The sequence below is a fragment of the Mirounga leonina genome, unplaced genomic scaffold, assembly GCF_011800145.1.
Source record: "Mirounga leonina isolate KUSES-001 unplaced genomic scaffold, KU_Mleo_1.0 Mir_171, whole genome shotgun sequence".
Taxonomy (NCBI): domain Eukaryota; kingdom Metazoa; phylum Chordata; class Mammalia; order Carnivora; family Phocidae; genus Mirounga; species Mirounga leonina.
Genome location: NW_023270436.1, coordinates 10,943,055 through 10,967,370, shown reverse-complemented (window position 1 = coordinate 10,967,370; position 24,316 = coordinate 10,943,055). Strand labels below are relative to the sequence as shown.

The window sequence follows — 24,316 nt, the reverse complement described above, 5'->3', positions numbered from 1 at the left end:
GGCTTCCAAGCGTTTGCAGGATTCAAACACCCCGCCCGGCACATGCAAACCCTCCCCAACAGTAGGAACCAGCGCCCCCTGCCGCCTGCGCCGCTGCATTGGTTTCTCCGGGCAGGGCCAAGCAGCCTGCGCTTGCGCAGAAGGCAAGCGCTCAGGCCCACCCCTTGAGGGGTGTGATTTCCTTGGGTCGCTTTGGTTCGGCCACGCCTGCTTCCGGAGGGGGCGGGCTGACGTCTGGAGCACGTGATCTTGTTCCGGCTCGCCAAAGATGGCGGCCCCCAGAGCGGGAGCGTGGAAGTTGGTGAAAGACGCTGCCCACCCGCGCTGGAATTGAAACTGTGGGGACTGTGCGCCATGTCGCGACTGATCGTGAAAAACCTCCCGAATGGGGTGAGTGCAGGGCCTGGACTTGGGAATCTGAAATTGGGACCAGCCAGGAGCTGGGGGCTAGGAAGGAGATGGCTGGAGAGAATTGAGGGGCTTTGGCCCTGGGGCAGGACTCAGGGCGCATTCGAAACCCTAAAGGGTCAGGATCCTCGGCAGATCCCCATTTGACAGTTGGGAGAGGGAGCTGGTGATCGATCAAGGGTTCACAGCCGGCCCGAGGGTACCTGACTTCATCCCGACAAGCCTCTTCCAACACCCCACACGTGTGCTGAATGCTCTTTCCCACAGCCCCTCTCATACGAGCACGTTTGTTGTTGTTGTTGACTCGTCACTGGATCAGACCCTGCACTTACATTCCTCTACCGCTCGGGAGCCTTTTGGAGAGGCAAATGGGGAGTATTAGGTTGAGGACCTGCGTTTCGATCCCCACTCCCGCCTTTAGGGCCCGTGGCCATAATTTAAGAAAACCGAGTGCGTGTGAAGGGCTCTAAATCATTTATCCAGTAAGTGGGGAGGGTGACCCAGTCATACTTGTCTCTGTTTCCCAAGAGACCAGCACAGAACCTGGCACGTGGTAGGCATTCAGTAAAAACATGTGGAACGAATGAATGAAGAAGTAGCTGGATGTGTGTGGTGTCAGATGACTGGAGGCAGTGTGCCGGCGCGGTTCATCCTCACCGGTTTTACTAGAGCTTTGGTTTGGGTGGAGAGCTCCCACACCATTGGTGTGGCCAGTAAGCTCATTCCCAAAATACAAAACGTGCCCTTTGGATGGGATGAGAGATCTTCTGTACTCTTGACTCTTAACTCCTCAGGAGCTTCTCTTTAGAAGGAGTGATAACACAAAGCTCTTTCTGCTTTATAGTGGTTTTTTAACTTTTCTCTCCCTTCAGTGGGTTGTGGGAGAGCTATGACAGGATTTTAAGAATTCAGGCACTACCAAAAAAAAAAAAAAAAAGAATTCAAACGGTACGGTGGTGTATGAAATGAGAAGCAAAGTCGTTTGCTCCATCCTACCCTCTGTCTCTCTCCAGGAGTAATCATCTTCAGTGGTTTGTTTTTAGGACTCCTCATAGGTATTACTCCATGTCTAAATGGTGTGCTTTCTCCTCCATTTCTTGGTCTATTTACCCCAGTGACTGTGCTGACCCTCCCCCATGAAAGATGAGGAACCCCGATCATCTGTTCTTCCCTTCCTATCTGTTATATTATTATTTTTAATTCTTCCATTATTTACCCCAAAGAGTAAACTTTCAAAATACATATTGATCCATCCACCTGCTTTAGGCAGTGTCTTTTGAGGCCTCACTTTGATGGATGAGGATTTTAGCGTGGCTACCCTGTCTTCCCCTCCCACTTCCATCTCATTGGGCTTCTTTCCTCATTGGACTGACTCTCTTACCATTGCTTGTCTTCTCTGGTGAATGAAAGAATTGATGAAAAAAACAATAGTAGTAGCAGCTAACATTTTGAGAGCTTACTATGTATCAGGCACTGTACCCGTTGCTTTTGGTAAAGTAACTCATTTAATCTGCAGCAGAACCCTACAAGGTAGGTTCCATTATTGTGTCCATTTTAAAGGTGAAGAAACTGAACTGCAGCAAGGGGGAAGTGACTTGCCTGAGGTCACGCACAACTGGTAATTCATAGAGCAGGGACTGAATTGAACAGTCTGCTTCTAGAATTTGCATTCCTGACCCCTACAGCCTACTGTCTCTCTTTGCATGCTAGCATGCACTTTTCTTAACTCTTTTCCAACATGTATTTAGTAGTGAGTACTCATTATGTTGCTGACCTTGTAGACAGTGGGGGATAAGACTGAGCTCCCACCTTTACAGCATTTACAGTCTAGCAGAGGACTTGGACACCAGATCACTGTGATGTAAGGGGCAGGGATTGAAGCATGACCCAGTGCTGTGTGAGCACAGAGGGCTCGGTTACCTGACCCACCTGAGGAGTCCAGGAGAGGCTTCCTGGGGGAGTTGATTGAACTGAGAATGAGGAGGCGTTAGCCCGGGCCTGCTGGAAAGATTTCACCCAAAGGAGACAACTAGTAAAACCTCAGAGGTGAGAAGCAGGGAAGGCTGCAAGGACTTTGACAAGAGATGGTGCTGAAGGGGTGGGTCAAGCCAGATCATGGAGAATCTTGCATTTTACCCTAGCTGCTTATTCTTGAGCCTCTGGCATTAGAAAGTCACCAAGAGGTTCTTAACAGAGGAATGATGGGGTCAGACTTGAATGTGGTTGCTCCCATGTAATGGGGAAGATGAAGTCACTGCCTTTTATGTATCTGAGCTGAGTTACAGATCTTGATTCTGTAGATCATTTATCCTGGATGAGCTTCATTTTCTTCTCCATAAAATGTGGATAATAATTCCTAACTCATAGGGTGATACGAGATTTTAATGATCAGAGTTATTAAAAACCTGCCGCAGAAAGCATGTTTTTCCTTCCTATGGGGCTGCCAGGGTCTCTAGTGTCTTGAATTTCAGACCTTGTTTTGGCTATTTGTGGCATTCTTGGTGTCCCAACTACTACCCACATACACATCTCCCAGTAACAGCTTCGAATACTCACTGAGGTGTGCACGTAGTCTGGCTGGAATGAGGATGGGGGGATGCCAGGAGCCAGTTTCCACACTGTAAGAAATTACCTCAAACTTAGGGGCTTAAACAATACACATTATTATCTTACAGTTTTGGAGGGCAGAAATCCTAAAATCAAGGTGTTGGCAGGGCTGCCTGCCTTTTGGAGACTCTAGGAGAGAATCTGTTTCCTTGCCTTTTGTAAGTTTCTCGAGGCTGCCTGTGCTTCTTGGCTTTTGGCCACGTCCTGAAGGATCAGAGCCAGCAGCATGGCATCTTGCAGTCTCTTTTCTGTCTCCACCATCACATTGCCTTTTTCTGGCCCTGACCCTTCTATTTCGCTTATATAGTGGGACTGGACATTGGATCTGCCCAGACGATCCAGGATAACTTCCCCATCTCAAGATCCTTCATGTAATCACATCTGTGAAATGCCTTTGGCCACGTGCAGTCACAGGCTCACAGGTCCCAGGGATTCAAATGTGGTCGTCTTTTGGGGTACTTCAGTATTCTCTCTACCACAGTGAGCAAACACGTGTAACTTACCACATTCATTCGTTCATGTGTTTATTCTGACATTATCAGGTATTCACTGTGGAGGAGCCACGGTGCTGGCCTCCTTACATAGTAGGTCTCCTTATCCTTCGAACAGCCCATAGAGTAGGACGATTTCATTGCAGCCATCCTGAGTCTTGATTTCCCCGTCCACGAAGCAAGCTAGTCCGTGTCTGAGCCGGAGCTGGGGCCAGGTCCCACTGCAGAGCACACTCTGCCCTAGCCTTGTCTGAGTTTGCGCTTGGGGAATCCCGGGGCCTGGGGTTTCCAGCCCGTTTCTGTCCCCTTGGCTCTGAGGGCTCCCCTGCTCCTCCCTCACTGCGCCCCTTCTGTCGTAGATGAAGGAGGAGCGTTTCAGGCAGCTCTTTGCCTCCTTTGGCACCCTGACGGACTGCAGCCTGAAGTTCACCAAAGATGGCAAGTTCCGTAAGTTTGGCTTCATTGGCTTCAAGTCGGAGGAAGAGGCCCGGGTGGCCCTGAACCATTTCAACAAGAGTTTTATCGACACATCCCGGATCACGGTGAGTTGGTTTCTGCCCGCCTGTGGAAACAGACACACCTTGATCCAGTCCGGAGCCAGTCTGTATCCGAATCCCCTGGAGAGCTTGTTCAGTTTCTGACTCAGTGTGGGGCTGGGGTGGGACCCAAGGATACGCAGGTCGGAAAGCTCACAGGTGAAGTCAGTACTGGGCCCTCAACACACTTGGACAAGCACTCGTTCAGACACCAGGGGAGCACCCACGACGTGCTGGGGATTTAGAGAAACGTGGTGCCCCTGGCCCTGTCCTCCTGGGGCCGGCAGGTGACTAGGCTGCTGTCACCCGGTGTTGTCAGGACTGTGATGGGGAAGCTCCAGGGACTGCTGGAGAACAGAGGAGGCCCACGTCCTGGCCCCGGAGGTGTCGGGAGAGCTTCCCGAAGGACGAGGTCCTGTTTGTGTCACTCGTGTACATTTAATGACTCAGTCAAACATCCTTAACGCTTGGTTGAGAAGAGAAAACCAGATGTTAGACAAGTATTTATCACATGACTCCATTCATACAGAACCATATTTCTTAGTCTCTGTGTATGTGAAACATAGAGCTATTTTACCAAAACATTAGTTTCTCTCTCTGGGTGATAGGAATTGGGGTAAAAACATTTTTTTTTTTTTCACTTTCCTTGTAAGTTGTTGATTTGAGTTTTATACACTGAGCGCATACCATTGCTACAGAAACAGCAGAATTATTTTCAAAGTCCGTAGAAAGGGGTGTGGCAGGGGGACAGCCCCCCCTCCCCCCAGGGGTAGAGACGGCTCAGGCGCCCCCAAGTGTGGCAGGAAGTGCAGCCCATCTCAGGAGTGTGTTGGTGGGAGACGTGTCAGCTCAGGCCTGACACTGAGCACATCTGGGCTTCCGAGTGGCCACCCGCCTCTCTCATCACCCCGGAGCCGTTCTGGGGCCAGCGAGCTCGCTCCGCAATAGTAACAGTGATTTCGGGAGCCGTTAGCTTCATCTTGCCTCATGCCAGACCCCATGTCGGCCAGCCTGGGGGCTGGGTGGCTAAGAACTAGGGCTGTAGAGCCAGACCCCCCGAGTTCCTGTCCCCACTCTGTTACCTTCTCCCTGGATTGGGACAAGCAGCTTCACTTTGCCAATCTGGGAAGTGGGAAGGGTGGTGGTCCCCCCCAACCCCACTGTTTTGGAGGCTCAGGGTCGTCCTGCTCGCAGAGCACTCAGACTGCCTGGTGGGTGGAATTGGTTGCTAAGTGTAGCAACTGGAATGACTTCAGGGAGGAGAAAGCAGAGGCCTGACCCCTGGACAGTAGGAATTTGAACTGTGCAGGCCCGCCTATACACAGATTTTTTCCGTGAACACAGTACAGTATCCTAAATGTATTGTTTCTTACGATTTTCTTAATACGTTCTTTTTCCCTAGTTCATTTTATTGTAAGAATACAGTGCATCATACATATGACGTACAAAATACGTGTTAATCAACTGCTCTCGGTAGGGCTTCTGGTCAGCAGGAGGCTATTAATAGTTAGGTTTGGGGGGCAGTGGAGAGTTACACACAGACTTTCCATTACACAAGGGTCAGTGCCCCTAACTCTGTGTTGTTCAAGGGTCAATTGTAATTTGCTTTAACTGGCTCAGCTCGTAAGTGGCAGCTGCCTTTTTAGAAAGCCTGGCTCCCAGGTGCTGAGGGGTAGCACCCGGGCTGGGCTGGCGGCAAGTGCCCCCATCACCCTCTCTCTCCCATGCAGGTGGAGTTCTGCAAGTCGTTTGGGGACCCAACAAAGCCCCGAGCCTGGAGCAGACACGCTCAGCAAATAAACCAGGCTAAGAATCCTTCAAAAGACAAAGACTCCGTCCCCACAGAACCCAAGAAAGTGCGTAGAAGGTCACTCCCACCTGCACCCCACGTGTCAGCAAGGCGGTCACCCCGGGGAGGGGGGGGTGGGCAGGGCAGATGGTTCCAGAAGGCGGACCCTCCCTAGGCAACGTGTCTGTCTCCTCTCACCATCTGTGCCTTCTGTTCGCAGGATGACAAGACGAAAAAGGTATCAAGTGAACTGGAGAAGGTGAGTGTGTCCTGTGGGCCAAGAGGGAGGGTACCCAGGACGGCGCTGGAAGGGCTGTGGCAGGCTCTGAGGGCTTGCAGCGCCGGCAGGCAGAGCTGGGCCTCTTGTCCCCCTGCCGCGCCTCTGTGGCTTCTTAGTCTCCTTGGCTGATGATGAGTGCAACCAGCTGATCCCAGGGGTCCTCTAGAGACCAGGAGACATGAGCTCAGGGATACTCTCACGGGGGGGTGGGTTTGTCAGGATGGTGTGCCCTGGCTGAGCCTTCTCTCCCCGCCTCCCTGGGGCCACCAGCTGAAGGAGGACACCGAGTTCCAGGAGTTCCTGTCCGTGCACCAGAAGCGGACGCAGACAGCCACATGGGCCAATGACGCCCTGGACGCCGAACCCTCGAAAGGGAAGAGCAGGGCCGCCAGTGACTACCTGAACTTCGACTCCGACTCCGGGCAGGAGAGCGACGAGGAGGGTGCTGGTGAGGACCCAGAAGGTGAGGGCATCCATGCGCACCCTCCCTGCCAGAGTGCACAGCCCTTTGTGTGTCCCGGCCTGGGCGGCCGTCACCTGGGGCCCCTCGGTGCCAGGCACGGGAGGCGACGTGAGAGACACTGTCCTCTCTGGGGGTGATTATTCCACCCAAGATCTGCCCTGACCCATCCTGGTTACAGTCAGTCAAATGTTTATTGAGCACCTGCTGAATGCCAGGCACTTCTTTGGGCATTGAGGATATAGCAGCAAAAGATAGAAGAATCCCGCTCGCGTGGAGCTGTCATTCTAGTCGGGGGAAAGAAACAATGCAAAATTAAGTCCCCAGTTAAGGACGATATCTAAAGAGGAGCGCCACAGTGAGAAAGCAGGGAAGGGGAGTAGGAGAGCTCCCGGGGAAGGCCTCCAGGGAGGGGGCCCTCGAGTAGAGGCCTGCAGGCGGGGAGGGAGGGGGCCTCTGTCCTCAGAAGGGGCTCACAGCATAGCGTGGGGGCAGATGGGAACGGGAGTGTTTGCAGTCCAGAGAGGTCACTGTGCTGGTTGTGGGTCAGGCATCGATTTTGCTCAAAGGCGAGAGAATAGATTGAATGTGAATTTTATGCCTGGTAAAGTTTCTGGGCAAAACTGGGGTCTGGAGGACTCCTCGGGAGTGGGTGGGATACAGCAGAGAAGGGGATAGGAAGGGGGCGTCGCAGGCAGAGGGAAGAGCGTGGCGGGGGCACGGGGGAAAGGGAAGCATAGGTGTTTGAGGGGGCCTACGTGGTTCGGGGTGGCTGCAGAGGAGGAGGTAGAGCTGGGGGAGAAGCCAGTCAGCTCATGCCAGCCTGACGAGGAGCGTGGGTGTCCTACAAGCATCTGGAAACCACCGGAAGGTCATAGGCAAGGAGTGACCATCCTGTCTGTACTCTCAACATGATCACACAGGCCGCAGTTGAAAGAGCAGATTGACAAGGGCAAGGCCGGTGCGGGGAGCCACGCAGGGAGCCACGTAGCTCTCTGGACTTGTGGTGTGTGAAATGCCACAACTCCCCACAGGTACACCCTGTTGAACGTTACATATCAGACGACCCACCGGGGCTGCTCGGTGGCTCTGCCCTGCTGTGCCCTCTGCCATTCCAGGCCTCTGCTTTGCCCACGACCATCCCTGACTCTTAGCCTCCCGTTTTTGCAGAGGAGGAGGGCCTCGAACCCAGGGCAGCCGTGCAGAGGGAGCTGTCGGACATGGATTACCTGAAATCCAAGATGGTGAAGTCCGAGGCGCCATTGTCCTCGGAAGAGGAGGAGAGTGAAGATGAAGCTGTGAGCTGTGGGGACGGGAGTGGGGCCGAGGAGGAGGCCCCCGGCCCTGCGCCCGCCCATCAGGACAGAGGGAGGCCGGGGGCCGGCCCGGAGCAGGGCGCCCCGTCCGGGAACGAGACACCGGGGGCGGCCAAAGCTGAGGTGTGTGCATGGGGGTGCGTGCTGGTGCTTGGGGGGCATGGGGGGAGCAGCTGCCCTTATCCTCACCCACGGTCCCTGCGGCCGCTTTGCTAGCAAGAGTGTGTCAGAAGGGAAAGACAGAGCTCTGCAGCCCAGCGACCTGCCTTCAGCTCTCAGCCCTGCCATGTGCGTGCTGTGTGACCTTGGGCAAGCACCTCTCCCCTCTGAGTCTGCCTTGCAGAGCCACGGGGGGGTGACCGAGCTGCACGAGGGGCAGGAGCGTGTGCTGCTTTGTGTTAGTAACAGGGTAGGCAGGTGTGAGCCACGATGGACGGTAGTAGAGGGAATTAACTGAGTGCTTCCTCGTGCTGGGTAGAATGGCTGCTTTGTTATTTGTCATTAAATCTTAGGACAGCCTTCCAGGGAGTGGGGGTGTGCAGGGATTCTTGTCCCATTTTACAGGGGAGGAACCTGAGGCCCCGTGAAGGGAAGTGACTTGCCCAAGGTCACGGCTGGGAAGTGCTGAGGTCAGGACTCGACCCGGACCCGCTGGGCTCTGAAGTCTCCATTAGAGATGTGTGTGCTCCCTTCGGGGACAGGCACGCTGTCTCCCGCCCGGGCATCCTCTGCTTGGAGACAGGGCAGGTCGTGTTTGGGTCCCTATTCCCTCACCTCCCTCTTTCCCACCCGGCCCTCTTCAAGGCTCCAAACATCATCGCCCTCTTTGCTCTTTCCTCGTCCTCCTCACTCCTTGACTTACGGCCCCTTCTCATGCCCATACCCTGTCCTTTTCTCCTAAAAGTGTATATTCCAGAGAGGTAGTCGAGTATGGCGAAGTCAGAGAGCTCTGGGTTCAAATCCCAGCTCTGACACAGAGGAGCCATGGGGCCTGGGGTGAGGTGCTGCCCCCCATCTAAGATGACGCTCAGCATGGCAGTGGCCTCTGTGGCCGGTTTCCGAAACCCCTGTGCCTAAGCATACGCTGGCGCTCACGGTTTCCGAGTTCAGGAAGATACCTCGATGCCTCGTGCGCTGTGGCACCCCCTGTGGGCTCTGGGGCAGCACCGCATAATCAGGCACATGTCTGTTCATGTCTGTTTCTGCAGTGAAACCAGGAACGACCACTCAGCCTACAAGGGGTAAAGGCAGACGGTATATTGCCTCACATCAGCTCAGAGCAGATTTTGATGGCCAGTGACTTCAAGTCAGAGCAACTTTTGTTGCCAAAGGAATTCTAGAAAATTTAGATCTTTCTTTCCAGGGCTATTTAGATTCAGAATTACAAAGAAGATCCTGAACCCATAATCCTCTAAGGTTGTTTTGAAGATTCAGTAGGATAGCAGCATTTACAAAGTGCTTTGGACGAGTGTCTGGCCCAGAATTAAGCCCTAAATCCACGGTAGCGAATGTCAGGATATCTCAAGGCTGCATCCAGGGCTCCCTGCCCCTCCTTGTAGCCTGAAGCCCCTGTTAGCACACCCTTACCTCCGCCTCCAGCCAGACTGCACACCATGGCAGGCATGATGCTGCTCAGCATTCCCCGGCTTCCCCTGGCCGCAGGTGCCTCACTGAGATGTCTGGCCCTGCCTCCTCCTGCAGCTGTACCAAGGAACTCACTGGGGCCATTTCTGTTTCTTCACCATCATGCAGGCAGACAAACCGGCAAACCAGAAGGAACCCACCACCCCCTACACTGTGAAGCTGCGGGGAGCCCCATTCAGTGTCACGGAGGTATGACCAACAATGCAACAAGGGCAAGGAGAGAGACCCCGGGAGAAGAGGAGGCAGGGATGAGGATGCCGGGAGGCTCTGCTGCATGGGGACTTTAGGATCGTTGAGGACTTGATCTGGAAGGAATTGGGATCAGAAAGGCAAAGTAAGATCTCAGGCAACGTCAGGGTCAGGAAACAGAGATGACTCTACAGAGACCAAGAAAGACTGGTTTCACTCCCTGGTCCTGTACGTTAGGAGTGGCAAACACTCTCTGTTAAAAATTTTTAGGGGTGCCTGTGTGGCTCAGTTGGTTAGGCGTCCCAACTCTTGGTATCAGCTCTGGTCGTGATCTGAGTCGTGAGATCAAGCCCTGTGTTGGGCTCCACGCTCAGCATGGAATCCGCTTGAGATTCTCTCTCTCCTTCCCTGCCCTTCCCAGCCCCTTACCCACCATGCTCTTTCTCTTTCTCTCTCAAAAAAAAGAAAAATTTTTTTAAAGGATGAGCTGGTAAATACGTAGGGCTTTGTGATCAATATGGACTCTGTTGTGACTACTCAACCCTGGTTGTAGCACTGTGGCAGCCCTAGACAGTAGGTACACAGACAGGCACGGTTGTGTGCCAATAAAACTTTATTGACAAAAACAGGCCACGGGCCACATTTGGCCCACATACTGTAGTTTGCTGACTCTGGGTTTACACAGCAGAGAAATTTTTAATTTACTTCCTTGTGAAGGTAATGGAAGTTCAGCATAGGAAATTTTTTTAAAGTAGCTAAGTAAAGAGAAGTGATGTTACCTGTAACTAAGATGACCATATTAAATGTCCTCCAGCTGAGTTGAGAGTGGGAAGAGTGCTAACCAGATAGGGTGCCAGGACATAGGTCTCCTTCCTACAGGTGTAATTACTGACTGTCCCAGACAGGGTGGGGCAACCTTAAAAACACACACACACACACACACCCCCTATATCCCACTCAGTGACAACCACTAATGAATTCTGAGCATATCTTCTTAGATACTTTTATATATACAGGTCAATGTATGTAAACATTGACCTCTGCCTTCCAGTTTTATAAGGCATTCCTACAGTAAGAACTGTTTTGAAACTTTTTTTCTCCATTACCACAATATGTGAAAAATATCTTTGAATATTGAATCTTCTGCTACAACATCATTGTTCATGTTGTATGTTTTTCTTACTCTGGACACATTGTGATACACTCACCCAGTCCCCTAAGGTGGAGCCTGGGGGTTGTTTCCAATCTTTTGCTGTTAATAATAATGCAGTCAGCATTCCTTGAGACCAGAGGTAAGCAGATTTTTTTTTTTTCTGTAAAGGTCAGATAGCACAGATTTTAGGCTTTGGGGGCCATATGGTGTCTGGAGCACATTTCTTCTCTTTTTTAAAATAACCCTTTAAAAATGTAGAAACCATTCTTAGCTCGCAGATCAAACAAAAGCAGGCCGTGGGCAATATGACCTGTGGGCCACGGTTTGCCAACCCTTACTCCAGATAAATATTTCATGCAAGCACACGCATGGACATTTTCAAGGCTTTGATACAGAATGTCAGTTGCCCTCTGGAAGCATTGCTGATTTATACTCCCTTCAGCGGAGTATGAACGTGCCCACTTCTGTGGACGCTGGGTGTTCATCTGTATCAAGATGACAGGCAAAAATGACATCTCATTTTAATTTATATTTTAAATTATTGGTGGGGTCGATCACTCTTTCACATTTGTAAATCAATGTACATCTCCTTTACAAAGTGCCCAGCCCCATCTTTGCCCTTTTTTTTCTCTTGAAGTGTTCATCTTTCTTGATAGTCTGTATATTTACTAATTTTTAAAAATTAAGCTTATCAAAGTTCATCTATGCAATCCGCATGTGGGTCACACTAGATTATCTGAGTTAGCTGGTAGAGTCCTTGTGGAAAAAAAAAATTCATCTATCCACACTCTTCCGTACATTGCATTTTTTACTTGATGGTACATCCTGGGGATCTTCCATATCAGGACATTCTTTTTCATGATGCATTATATTCTACTGTTTCAATGTGCCACACTTTAGTTTCAATACCAAACATGCAGAAAATCATGCTTTAATTAAAAAATAAATAAATAAGGAAACACTAGATGGCTTTTTGCAAAATTAATTCATAAAAAATGGTCACTTTTTTCTTCTCCATGAACAAAAACAAAATGTAATAGAAGAAAAGGTTTGTATATAAAACAGAAAGAAAACCTATCTCTAGATAGTCTGGTGAATATTGTGTGTGTGTGTGTGTGTGTGTGTGGAGACTTTATAGATACTCTCATAAAAGTTTTATAGAGAAAACATTAAACTCCAGTGAGGGATTTAAAAGAATACTTACATAGGGGCATCTGGGTGGCTCAGTTGGTTGAGCGACTGCCTTCGGCTCAGGTCATGATCCTGGAGTCCCGGGATCGAGTCCCGCATCGGGCTCCCTGCTCAGCGGGGAGTCTCCTTCTCCCTCTGACCCTTCCCCCTCTCATGCTCTCTCTATCTCATTCTCTCTCTCAAATAAATAAATAAAATTAAAAAAAAAAAAAAGAATACTTACATAAATGGAAAGCCATACATTTTTAGCCTGTAAAGATGCTAATTTTTCCTTAATCATGAATAAATGAATAAGCTCAGTTATAGCTTAGGGGGCAGTGTCAGAGAACATTGGGGAATATCCTGCAAGAATAGACCCTTTCCCTACAAGATACTGAAACATGTTTGAAGCAATAGCAACTAAGACAGTCTGGTTCAGGCAAAGCTGTGGACAGGTTGATGGAATAGAATAGAATCCAGAAATAACTCCAGTTTGTATCATATTTAACTGAGGGTCTTGGGGGGTATCTCATCAATGAAGAGAAGAGAGATTTTTCCATAAGTAATAATGGAACAACCAGTTAACCTTTTTGAAGAGAGAAAAAAAGATGGATCCTTGCCTTACTCCTTATAGCAAGGTAAGTTTCAGATGTATCAAAAGCTTTAAAAAAAACTATAAAAATTACAGGAGAAAGCATTGGTGAATTTACTTATAATATTAGCATGAAACAGGCCTCTCTGAGCTGTTTGCAGAACTCAGTGGCTGTAAGGAAAAAGATGGATTAATTGATGACACAGCAGTTAAAACTTCTATAAGACAACAAATGTCATAAAGTCAAAAGACAGCAGACGTTTGTAAGCAAACAACAGGCAGAATCTGGTTTCTTTAATTTACAAAGATCATTCGATATTGGGACCTGTGACCTGATAGGAAAATCGACAAAGGGTAGGAGGTCTTCTAAGGAAAAGAATGCATATGGCCAGTAAGGATGCTTGAGTTCACTCATAGTTAAATACAGCTCAAAACTGGAAGATTACGTTTTGCAAAAATTTTTAAAGTTCAATAATGCTCTCAGCCACGGTTGGTAGAAGTGTGCAGGGAAGCCTTTTAGAGGACAATTTGGAAGTGTCAGTCAAAATTAAGAATATCCATACATTTGACCGAGTAATTATAATGCTAGGAATTTGCTCTGTAGGCGAGTGAACCAAATATACCAAGATTTCAGTGCAAGAATGTTCACTGCTCTTGTATTACTGTTTTATTTATAACAATGTATCAATTTATGTCGTGTCATTTATAAAGGCAAAAAGCACTAAACAACCTTTACAACTTATCGTTAGAGAAGTGGTTAAGTTGGTGGGTCTCAGCTGGGGATGGTTTGCCCCCTCTAGGGGACACTTGGTAATATCTGGAGATGTTTTTGATGGTTGCAGCTGGGGAGAGGTGCCCCTGGCGTCCAGGGGGTAGAGGGTAGAGATGCTGTCAGACATCCTACAATGCACAGGACAGCCGCTCACAACAGAGTTATCAGGCCCGGAATTCCCATAGTACCTAGACTGAAAAACTCGAGGTTAACTCCGGTTAAGTCAAGTATAGTGCATTGGAACAGGACAGTATAAGGCACCATGAGAAAGAATGTCCTGATACGGAATCCCCAGGCTGTACCATCAAGTAAAAAACGCAACGTAGGGAAGAGTGTGGATAGGCGAATTTCTTTTTTCCAGAAGAAGACACACTCTATGTCGTACACTTCTCAGTAGGCACATAAAAATGAGGAAAAAGTGATTTTGGGAGAATTTGATATTTTTGACTTTTTTTTTTTTTTTTTTAGTGGAGGTAGGAACAGGAAAAATCCACAGCTTTATTGGACTTCTTCCATTCATTGTGTAGTGCTTTCATTTCTACAGTTGCCTGGACATTCTAAGCTTCCCTAAAGGCCTCACACCCGGACGCAGATGAGAAGGCATCCCCTACTTTCATTTTTAATAAAAAGCCAACAAGAGTGAGCTGGGCATTGGAATTAGGGGCCTTTTTTGTTTTCTTCTTTGTGCTTTTCAGCATTCCCTAACATCATATATATCTGCATGCTTGTGCATTTTTAAAAAATAATGTGCTTAAGTCACCCTTATGTCCAAAAGAGAGAAGGAGTTCAGAAAATCAGGGACCATCTACAACAGCACTTTAAATTGCTGTGTCTCACCTTTGTGAAGTGACATGGACAAATATTCATGCATTCATGAGAAATGACAAAAACCAGAGTTAAGCCCAAATATATATAAAAAGGTCCTTAGGAAAAAGAGATCAGAAACAATGCTGGAAGATGCCATTTGGGATGTTACTATTTTATATATAGCTCTATATTTTTCACTCCTCTGATTTTTTGTTCGAAGCTTATCTAAGGTAGTTGTATTTCATGATGGAGAGAAGCTCTGTGTTTAGTGGTGAGGGAGAAACTGAAAGGTGAAACGTTGTGGGGACCTTTCTGAATTCGGAAATTTGGCCCACGTTTCTTTATTGGGTTGCACTTCTATTATCGGGTTGATAAAGGAGGGAAAACTTTTCTTCTTGCAGAAGAACGTTATGGAATTCCTGGCGCCCCTGAGACCAGTGGCCATTCGGATAGTGAGAAATGCTCACGGGAACAAAACAGGTAAGGCCTGGGCTGTGCGGGGTGGGTTTGGGGAGACAGAGGGCAGAGATGGAAGGTTGGGGCAGCTGCCTCGGGGGGATGTTTTCAGGGTAGCTGTTGTGTTCGCTCTTAGTGTCCCCCGTTCAGTGGAAGGGTTGAGGCGCTCGGGACAAGGGTCTGCGTCGGGTGGTGGCCTAGTATGTAGCCTGCCCCTGCCAGCCCCACCCCCCACCCCACCCTCAGCCTACGCTTGTGCTTGCGGGCTCACCTGTTCCGTTTAAACACATGTCCCTGGTCCCAGGGCTTTGCTCGGCCAAGTCCACGAGCAGCTCTGCTGACGGGCAGCACTCTGAGTTGCCGAGGATGTGTGGTGTTGCCCCGGCGCTGCCCTCTCCCCCGCCTTCCCCGCTCTGGGTGGCCAGCCCCCTCCCCAGGCTTCAGAGGGGTGGGGGACATGCTGGTAGGAAGGGTCCGAGCGTGGAGAGCTGGAAGCCTGCCTCTGCCTACTTGCTGGCCAGGCTCGGAGGCTGCAGGACTCAGAGCAGCAGAATCGGTGCCCCTCGGAGAGCCACCCTGAGGGCCTCCGGCTGGGGCAGGCCAGGCAGCACTGGGCAGGCGGGGTGTCCTTGGCAAGAAGACTCCCTCAGGGGCAGAGGGGTTGGGAACTGTGGGGGGCTGGCATCTGGGGAAGAAAGGGCTCCTGCTTTAGGGGTGGTCTTGTCGCCTTTGATTGTCGGCATTTCCTCCCCAGCTCTCTGAGCGTGAAGCCCTGCTTACCAGGCAGCTCTGTTCGGCCAGCCAGCTTTGTCTCCTTGCACACTTACCGAGTGCAGTAAAGGAGGGGGTGACGAGCGCCTTTCTGGGCTCAGATCCCAGCTCAGCCGCTTACAGGCCCTGTGACCCTGGATGAGAGACTTAGCCTCTCTCTCCTCACCTGCGCAGTGGGGCGGTCCTAGCTCGTGATGTTGTGAGGATTCAGTGAGTTAACACACACGGCGTTTAAACTATGCTGAATGTCAACTGCACACTCCCTGAGAGCTGCTATTAATAGTGGTGGTGGAGGGGGCACCCCTGCTTTCAGGGCACTTTGGAGACCACAGGGCGAGCAGGGGTTGGCCAGAGGGAGCAGGAAGGAGCATATCGGAGCTGTCAGGGCTGAGAGAAAAGTGTACTGGGGGCCCGGGAGCTGGAGGCAACTGGCGTATGAGCATAATGCTTTTGAGGAGAGATAGAATGTCCCCTCAGAAGAGCTGGTGAGGAGGCAGGACCTGGCCCCTAGGCCGGGGAGCTCACTAATGACCATGGACTCCAGCCTGGGTGCAGGAGCGCAGCAGGGGCTAAAGCATGGGGAGGCCACAATTGAATATAGAACAGTCCCTGGCTGGTGACAGAAGGGTCCTGGGGCCAGGCCCACGAGGTACAGGTGGGCTGGGTGGGGCGTTTGCAGTCATCCAAGGAAGGATCGGCAGTGGGCTGGACTGGGGTGTGGCAGAGGGGGAAGGAAGGGGATGGAGGACGTTTATGGGGATAGATGAGGTGCCTGCCTTTGGGAACAGAGAGGAAGGAGGAATCCTAGGAGGGAATAAAGAGCCTTGTGATAGAGCCCCGGACCTGTGGGCTTCGGACCAGGTTACAGCACTGCTACCTCTTAGTCGTGATGCTCTGCTGTTCATGGGGTTGAGGCCCTGTGAGGTGGAGGATGTGACGCCTCCCGTGCTCCAGGAAACAGTCCCGCATGCTTGTTTGTGTGCACGGGGCAAGCGACAGAGTCCTTGTGGAGGTAGCCACTCGGGTGCTAAGCTGGTCACAACACTTCCGCCTCGGCACGTCTCCTCCAGAGGAGGCTACAGAGTGGGCCCTGGTTCAGATGGGGTGAGGCCGGAAGGGAGCTGAAAGCCTCCTGTGTTCCTGCCTCCTGTGGTCTGGCACCTTCGTCTGGAAACCAGCCCGCAGGGTCTCAGCACTGCCCGCAAGGAGAGGTTTGGCCAGGGGTTCGGTGAGAGTCCGCCTGTATTTTGGAGACTTGACAAACATAGGGGTTTTCCCCCACTTTCTGCTCAGATTCCCCCAAACAGCCAGCACAGTGTGGGTGTTCCTCTGTGATTCCCACCCGCATCTGCAGAGTCTCCCTTTGTCACTGTCCCTTCTCAGGGTACATCTTTGTGGACTTCAGCAGCGAAGAGGAAGTCAAGCAAGCTCTGAAATGCAACAGGGAATACATGGGTAAGGAACCAGCCTCTGCCTGGTTGCAGAGCTTTGTTCGCTCATTCGTTTACTCCATACGTTTTGATGGAGGGTCTGCTGTGTGCCCGACACTGGTCTAGTCACTGTGGATACAGCAGTGAGCAGAATACACCAAAACCTCTGCCCTCCTGGAGGTAAGAGTAAGCGGACGTCGAGCAGGGAGAGACAGTCATCAGATGGGCCGGGATTGGAGCAGGTGCATTTTAAACAGGATTGCCTTCACTTGGGCCTCACTGAGAAGGTGACATTGGAGCAAAACCTGGGGAGGGGAGGGGTGGGGGGCAAACTCCGGCTTTGTGGGATGGGGCAGGGGCTGTTCATCAACAGTACGGGGCAGTCCTCCAGGGTTTTCTGTCCTGTGACACCTTTGCCCAGGCAGAGCCAGGGAGTATGCCCTGGTAGAGGATGCAGCATGGTGGCCTGGGGTGGCCAGGGGTTGAAGCCGGATGTGTAGGATGAGGGAGATTCAGGGAGAGGGCCCTTCCCTGGCCCAGACCGCCACCCCGGTAACAGCCGGTGCCAACACTCTCGCCTTGGCTGTGGCGTCTGGGAGGCCACAGGGAGAGTCCGGATCACCACGCAGGAGTCGCCGGCTAGTTCCGGGCCTGCCCCGGAGCCCTGACTCCTCTCGTCCTGCAGGCGGGCGCTACATTGAGGTATTCAGGGAAAAAAACATCCCTGCGGCCAAGGGGCCCCTGAAGAGCAGTGCCAAGTCCTGGCAAGGCCGGACCCTCGGGGAGAACGAGGAGGAGGAGGATGTGGCCGACTCCGGGAGGCTCTTCATACGAAACCTGCCCTACACCAGCACCGAGGAGGACCTGGAGCAGCTCTTCTCCAAGTTCGGTACGGGCGCCACCTCCCACTGCCCCGTAGCACGTGGTGCGCGAGCAGACGGCCTGGGTTTGAGCACGGCCCGCCTCCTGTCAGCTCCTGACCACGGGCAAATGGCTTCCCACTCTTGTCTCCCTTCTGTCATCTGTAGACGGGGCTGATGACCCCTGAGCTGCTGCGAGCGCTCACACGTCATGGACGTAGGGGTTTAGCAGGGCTCCCAGCCAAAGGTCGTGTGACAGGTGTCGCGTGCTGTCTGAACCCATTGTCTCCTTGCTCTCACTGTCTAAACTCAGAGCTGTCGAGATTTGGAAACATTCTGCTGAGCCAGCCCTTGCTGTCCGAACTCTTGCTGCTCAGAGTGTGAAGTCCAGTCACTGGGGGCAGGAACGCGACAGGGCTTCTCAGTCTGAGCTCCACTGTCTGAGGCCTTGCTCTCCAAACCGAGTGTCCCAAGTGGATGTGGTAGGGTCACGTTTGTCATGGTCACTGCTTCTGCTGCTATTTCTCAGGCGAAAATAGGAAGGCCTGAGGTTCAACTTGGCCCGCAGGGCTGTGTGTTTGTAAGGGCATGGCTGTTGAAGGGAAGGAAGTTAGGGTTTGAGATGGAGGGCAAGGTCTGGATGCTTTGGGATCCCTCACTGCTGTTTGGAGGCCAGCTGCGGGTCGTGCGGGCAGGGAGGCCCTGGGTAGGACTCTGCCAGCAGGCACCTTCATGTGACCTCCCAGCCCGCGGCCACTGGTTTGCACAACAGGGCCGGGCTGCCCAGGCTGGGGGATGAGCCGTGGCCTCCAGGTTTCCGTGGGGGAAGACAAAGACCGAGGGGGGCGTGGACACCCCCTGGTGTTGAGAGCGGAAGCCGCTTCAGAAGGGCTGTACTTGGACCCAGCACACCCCTCTGGGGCACTAACTTTGGAGCAGGCGCGGTTCAGTACGCTACACGAGTATTGATGCATTTATGGGCCTGCTGACAGCCGCCCTATGAGCTTGGCATTCTTAGGATGCCACTTGACAGATGAGAGACTGAGACACGTGGAGGCTAGTGGTTTGCCCCCGGCCACACATGTGGTAGGTGTTGGAGGCAGGATCCAGGCCAGGCACTTGTACTTCTAGGGTAGACACGTAAAGGATTGTGAAAGGCCACTCTTGACCTCTGAGGTGGTCTCATGGCAACCGCGGCTGTGACCCACCCAGAAGAGCTGGGTGCCCAGCACTCAGGCCCAGCCCCAGCCCCCAGGATGCTGACACCTGTCCTGTCCTCAGGTCCTCTGTCTGAGCTTCATTACCCCATCGACAGCCTGACCAAGAAACCCAAGGGCTTTGCCTTTGTCACCTTCATGTTCCCTGAGCACGCCGTGAGGGCCTACGCGGAAGTGGACGGGCAGGTGTTCCAGGTGACTGCTCCAGGCTGGCGGGTGGCGGCTGGGCTCAGGTGATGGGGAAAGGATCTGTGGGCCCACACGCACGAGCACCTACATTTCTAAGAAAACGCAGACGGTGTGGGAAGCCTCTGCCTCGCAGGAGCCTGTAGAGGGGAGCTCCCTGGGGGCAGGGCCCTTCAGCACCTAGGACAGCACCTGGCACACCATGGAGGCTCGAAAACTATCTGTCAAGTGAACACATATGCTTTGTGTCCCCAGAAATACTGTTTGGGAGAGAAATAAGGAAGGAGAGTTTGGACTGGTCGTGTTAAATGGGCCCATAGGATGTAAGAAGCTCTTCTTTTTTTCTAGTGTTACCGAGCAGTGTGCTTTGCCCACCTGCTCAAGCCCAGGCCACCTCAAGCTCCCTCTGTCCTTTTTCTCCCCACTCATTTGTTCATTCATGATTTGTTGATCTCCTGGGACCCCCCAGCCAGACCGGCTCCCACCCGCGTGGAGCCCTCGCTTCAGTGCGCAGGGACAGAACAGGGCCCAGGCTTGAGGGGGTGGGGGCTGCTGCAGGGGTTTTATAAAATGCTCAGTTTCTGTCGTGAGGCTGTATCAAAAGTCCCCCACCAGCGTCGGGACCCTGATTCATGTGGCCAGGTCCCCATTCTGGTGTGAGGGTGGCCATGTCTCCTGACTAGGGTTATCAGCACTGGGTCCATCCTGCCAGTGGAGGGGCTGATGTCCTGGGGCAGGATGTGGACCCACCTATCCCCTTCCTCTCTTTACCCTCTTTTCGTCATCCCCCTCCAGGGCAGAATGCTCCACGTGTTACCATCCACCATCAAGAAGGAAGCCAGCGAGGATGCGGACACCCCAGGATCATCGTCTTATAAGAAGAAGAAAGAGTCTAAAGACAAAGCCAACAGCTCCAGGTCCCTACCCGCTACCAGCCTCTAGGCCCTGCTCCTCCAGCCGCCTACATGCTCTGGCTCCTTGGGATGGGTTCAGCCTCTCGTCCATGACCTTCCTGAGCCCCGCTTTTGTCATCTGCTTAATGGGGGGGATCACAGTGGTGCCTTACTTTTTCAGTGTTGTAAGAATTAAATGAACTCATATAAGCAAAGTGCTTAGTCCCTGGCACAAAGTAAGTGCACGTCAAATGTCGGGGATCGTATCCTCATTGCTCACGTCTCCAGGCCCTGGGTGCTTGGCCCGCGCCCGGTAAGTTGGCAGGAGGAGGCAGCTTTGGGGTCTTAGAAGGGCAGGCGATGAGCTTACTTCTTAGAGGTTTTGCATCTGAGAAAATATTCCGCTCATTCAGTCTTGGTCTGACTTCTTTGTTCTGCCTCTGCCTCTCAGCTCTCACAACTGGAACACGCTGTTCATGGGCCCAAATGCCGTGGCGGACGCCATTGCACAGAAGTACAGCGCCACCAAGAGTCAAGTGTTTGACCACGTGAGTGGGCGTCCCGTCTGACATGCCCGGCTCTGGGCCGATCACAAGGGGAGAAGGAGCAGGGTCGTCTACAAGCCCTGGCCTCAGGCTGAAGTTGTGGGCATCCTTGGGGCCTTCTCTGGAAGTATCCTCTCCATGCTCCAGGCCTGCTTCTCCCGGGCTTGTGTGGAGCCAAGCCAGAGAGACTCAGCTATGCGGTGCTCCTCACCACAGCCCGATGAGCTAGGTGTTCCTGCTGTCCCACTTTCCAGCTGAAGAAACTGAGGCCTAGGGACACAAAGTAACCTTCCCAGGGTGACACACCTGGAAAAGGCAGAGATGGGATGACAGGTCTGTCTGACTCTGGTGCCCATGCTCTGAACCCCATCACACACCTCTCCAAGGGCTGTCACATGCGTTCCCTCAGCTGGGCTGGCCCCAGTCTTTGAGATGAGGAAAGGGGAGTCATCGGCCTCTGCCCCTCTTCCCGTCAAAGTCAAACCTGATTCCTGCTGACTTTTCCCATCCATCTCTCCAGCCCCCTCAGATCACACACCTTCCTTAAAGTGCACGTGTCTCTACTTACACCGTGGCTAAGTCCATCTTCGGCAAAACGTTGGAATATGTTTTCCAGCTAGTCAGAAAGGATATCCATGGTTTTGCCCCATAAACCGTACACCCGTTGTCATTTCCTCCTGCCCAACACTCAAAGTCAGCACTGCCCATTAGAACTAGAATGTGTGCCCCGTGTGTAGCAGCAGACCCCATAGTGGCCACGTTTCTTAAAAAGCAAAAAGAAACAGGCAAGATTCGTTTCCAAAATCTGTTTTATTTAATTCAGTATAGCCAAAGCACGGCCAAGATATCATTTTAACATAATACACAATATGAAAGATGACAAGATAACTTTGCCTTTTGTTTTCTCGCTAAGTATTCAAAATCCAGTGCATGTTCTATACTCCTAGCACTTTTTGATGTGCATGCACCACGTTTCAAGTGTTCAGTGGCCAGATGTGGCTCATGGCCACCATGTCGGGCAGCTCAGCTCCAGGCCTTAGCTGGCTAGGAAGCATGCAGCCAGTTCAGATCCCACAGCACCCGACACAGAAAGTCTTGCTCTTCTAGAACCTTCCAGAGAAGGAAGACATATGTAAACAGGTGCAGCATACGCATAATAGCTAGGAAGGTGAAGCTGAGTAGGGGAGAGAGTGTGAGAGTGAGGGTCACCAGTCAGCAGAGTGACATCTAAGCAGAAATTGGATGGAAGGAGGCATCAAGGGGTAAGCACCATGCAGGCGGAGGTCAGCGAGTGCAGAGGCCCGAGGTGGGGATGAGGTTGGCCTGCTTGGCTGGAATGGAGGGTGGGGAGTGAAGCTGGAGAGGTAGGCATGGGGGTTCTGGATTTACTGTGTGAGACATGGAAGCCCGAGTCATGAAATTACTATGGGTCCGTGAGGGGCACCGGCGGCCCTGTCTAGCTGTCTCCTCAGGCTATTGGGAGATGGAACAACTGACCTGTCACCAGCCTGCCAGCTGACAGGGCCTTTTCCCTCCGCCCCCCCCACAGGAGACCAAGGGCAGCGTGGCCGTGCGCGTGGCCCTGGGGGAGACCCAGCTTGTCCAGGAAGTGCGGCGCTTCCTCCTCGACAACGGGGTCAGTCTGGACTCCTTCAGCCAGGTGGGTACCGGCTCAGCGAGCCACCAATGGCTGGAGAGCCGAGGGTGGGGTTTCAGATCCGGGACGTGCTGGCGGGTTTGAGGATCCGACCTTTCAAGGATGATTATTATTAATCTCTAAGTTGTCTCTAAAGAAGAAAATATCACCTGGGCTCAGACAAGGGGCCCATCTGACTTGGATGGTGTCTCTTGGGGGCTGTGTGCTGGGGCTTCCCCACACAGATGAGAGGGGCCCCACCCAGTACCTTACTAGGAGCACCTGTTGTCTAACTGGGAGTACAGACCTTCCTTGGACCAGGTAGGATAGAGGTCAGGACTCCTACATGCTTATTCTCCACCAGGTAGGAGTTAAGACCTCCCCTCCCTTTCACAGGCTAGGAAACTGAGGACCAGAGAGGGGTTGGGGTGGTGACTTAGAGGTCAAACACTGAGCCTGTGGCAAGAGCCTGGACTAAATCTCGACTTCTGACTCCCAAATAGCCCTCCCGGCTGTCCAGGCCAACCTCCAGGGCGAGTGGAATGGAAAGGGCTGGTGGATGCATGAAGTACAGATGCTGACAGCTAACACTTACTGGGACTCACCAAAGTGTTCCCCTAGATTTGTGTTTTATTATTCATTTCTCTCATGTGACAACCCGGGAAAGCAGCCCTGCTGTGTTCGCATAGTGATTCATAGAGCCTAAGTCACATGCTCCGGGTCACACAGCTGGTCGTGGATCGGAATGCAGCCCCAGAGCCCACGCCCCTAACTGTTGTCCTCTACGGCCTCAGTGGCACCTGAAGCCCACTGGGGGCCAGCCCTTCCCACCTGCACATGCCTTCCACCTCACGCACCTCACTCAGTCCTCACAGCAACAGTGAGGCCTAGAGGATGGGTGTTACTGCCCGTTTTGCTGGCGAGAAAACTGAGGCCAGAGGGAAAGCAACTGACCCAAGGTTTCAGGTTAGATTCGTAGCCAAGCTGAGACTCCTGCTCAGATACCCCATGTGCCTGGAGCTTGGCCATTATATCTTGGCTCTTTGGTGCCCCCGCTACATGGTTTTTCAATAAACTAATCACTGACATTTACAGAGTGCATATACTGTGTGTGCTTGGCTCGTGTTAACGCACGTAATTAAATCGTTCCCTGAGGTGCTCCTGTGAAATAGGCGCTGTGTCCTGGCGTTACATGAGGGGCTGAGGCCGAGTTAAGTACGTCTCTCAGGGCCGTGTATCTGCTGTCTTGTTGGACACTCCGGAAGGCCCAGCGAGGGCTGTGGGCGGACACTGGCAGGATCTGCCATGGCTCAGAAGTGGAGGGGCTGACGTGTGACCTGGGCTCTAGGACTGGGGCCCTCACCCCTACCCACTCGGAGGAGCTGCCTCTCTCCCTGGAGTGCCACGCCCGAGGGGTGGGGTCTCGGGGGCCCGCTCCCCAAGCGCCTGGTACTTGAGGTCCCGAAGGGCTGCCTGGTGCAGAGATAGCCACAGATCGGAGCTGGGGTCGGGCCGGGGATCCTCCCTCCCATTGCCCCACGTGTGCTGATTCCCTCCCTGCAGGCGGCGGCCGAGCGTAGCAAGACCGTGATCCTGGTTAAGAACCTCCCGGCGGGCACCGTGGCAACCGAGCTGCAAGAGACCTTCGGCCGCTTCGGCAGCCTGGGCCGCGTGCTGTTGCCCGAGGGCGGCGTCACCGCCATCGTGGAGTTCGTGGAGGCCCTGGAGGCCCGGAAGGCCTTCAGACATCTGGCCTACTCCAAGGTAGGGCTGCCGGGGCCTGCTCGGGAGAGGGCCGAGGGGGCCGACGGACCGGCAGGCAGCCTTAGCACAGACCTGGCCGGTGCGGCGCTGGCTGCAAACCAGCCTTCTCCGATGTGATCTACGACCCGACCCCTGAGAGCACCTCCTCGGGACGGGAGCGTGTGAGAGGGTCGCTCTAGAGATCCCCCAGAGAGCACGCCGTGGCTCCGCGCCGCCCTCTGGCTTCCCTTGGCTCTCCACTCCTGTGTGAATTAGAGCCGCCATTCTGGGCACGTGTGGTATCTTACGTTTCCAGTAAGTTGAAAGTCACTTCTGTAAGAGGGCAGTCTCTTGCTTCTCAGTAA

General features: G+C 52.6%; 1 protein-coding gene across 3 annotated transcripts in view; it reads left to right on the top strand.

Moving 5' to 3' along the window:
* The first annotated feature begins 245 nt into the window (after positions 1-245).
* RBM19 (RNA binding motif protein 19) overlaps positions 246-24,316 on the top strand; it is a 134,308-nt gene continuing 110,237 nt past the window's right edge. For all 3 annotated transcript variants that reach the window (XM_035017059.1, XM_035017060.1, XM_035017062.1), the window contains exons 1-15: positions 246-390; positions 3,866-4,048; positions 5,773-5,898; positions 6,052-6,090; positions 6,382-6,574; positions 7,742-8,010; positions 9,640-9,720; positions 14,616-14,694; positions 16,825-16,896; positions 17,557-17,760; positions 19,013-19,143; positions 19,930-20,051; positions 20,479-20,575; positions 22,122-22,232; positions 23,772-23,972. In XM_035017059.1, the coding sequence (XP_034872950.1) occupies positions 355-390; positions 3,866-4,048; positions 5,773-5,898; positions 6,052-6,090; positions 6,382-6,574; positions 7,742-8,010; positions 9,640-9,720; positions 14,616-14,694; positions 16,825-16,896; positions 17,557-17,760; positions 19,013-19,143; positions 19,930-20,051; positions 20,479-20,575; positions 22,122-22,232; positions 23,772-23,972 (1,944 nt within the window). In that variant the 5' untranslated portion in view covers positions 246-354. The remainder of the gene's footprint in view (positions 391-3,865; positions 4,049-5,772; positions 5,899-6,051; positions 6,091-6,381; positions 6,575-7,741; positions 8,011-9,639; positions 9,721-14,615; positions 14,695-16,824; positions 16,897-17,556; positions 17,761-19,012; positions 19,144-19,929; positions 20,052-20,478; positions 20,576-22,121; positions 22,233-23,771; positions 23,973-24,316) is intronic.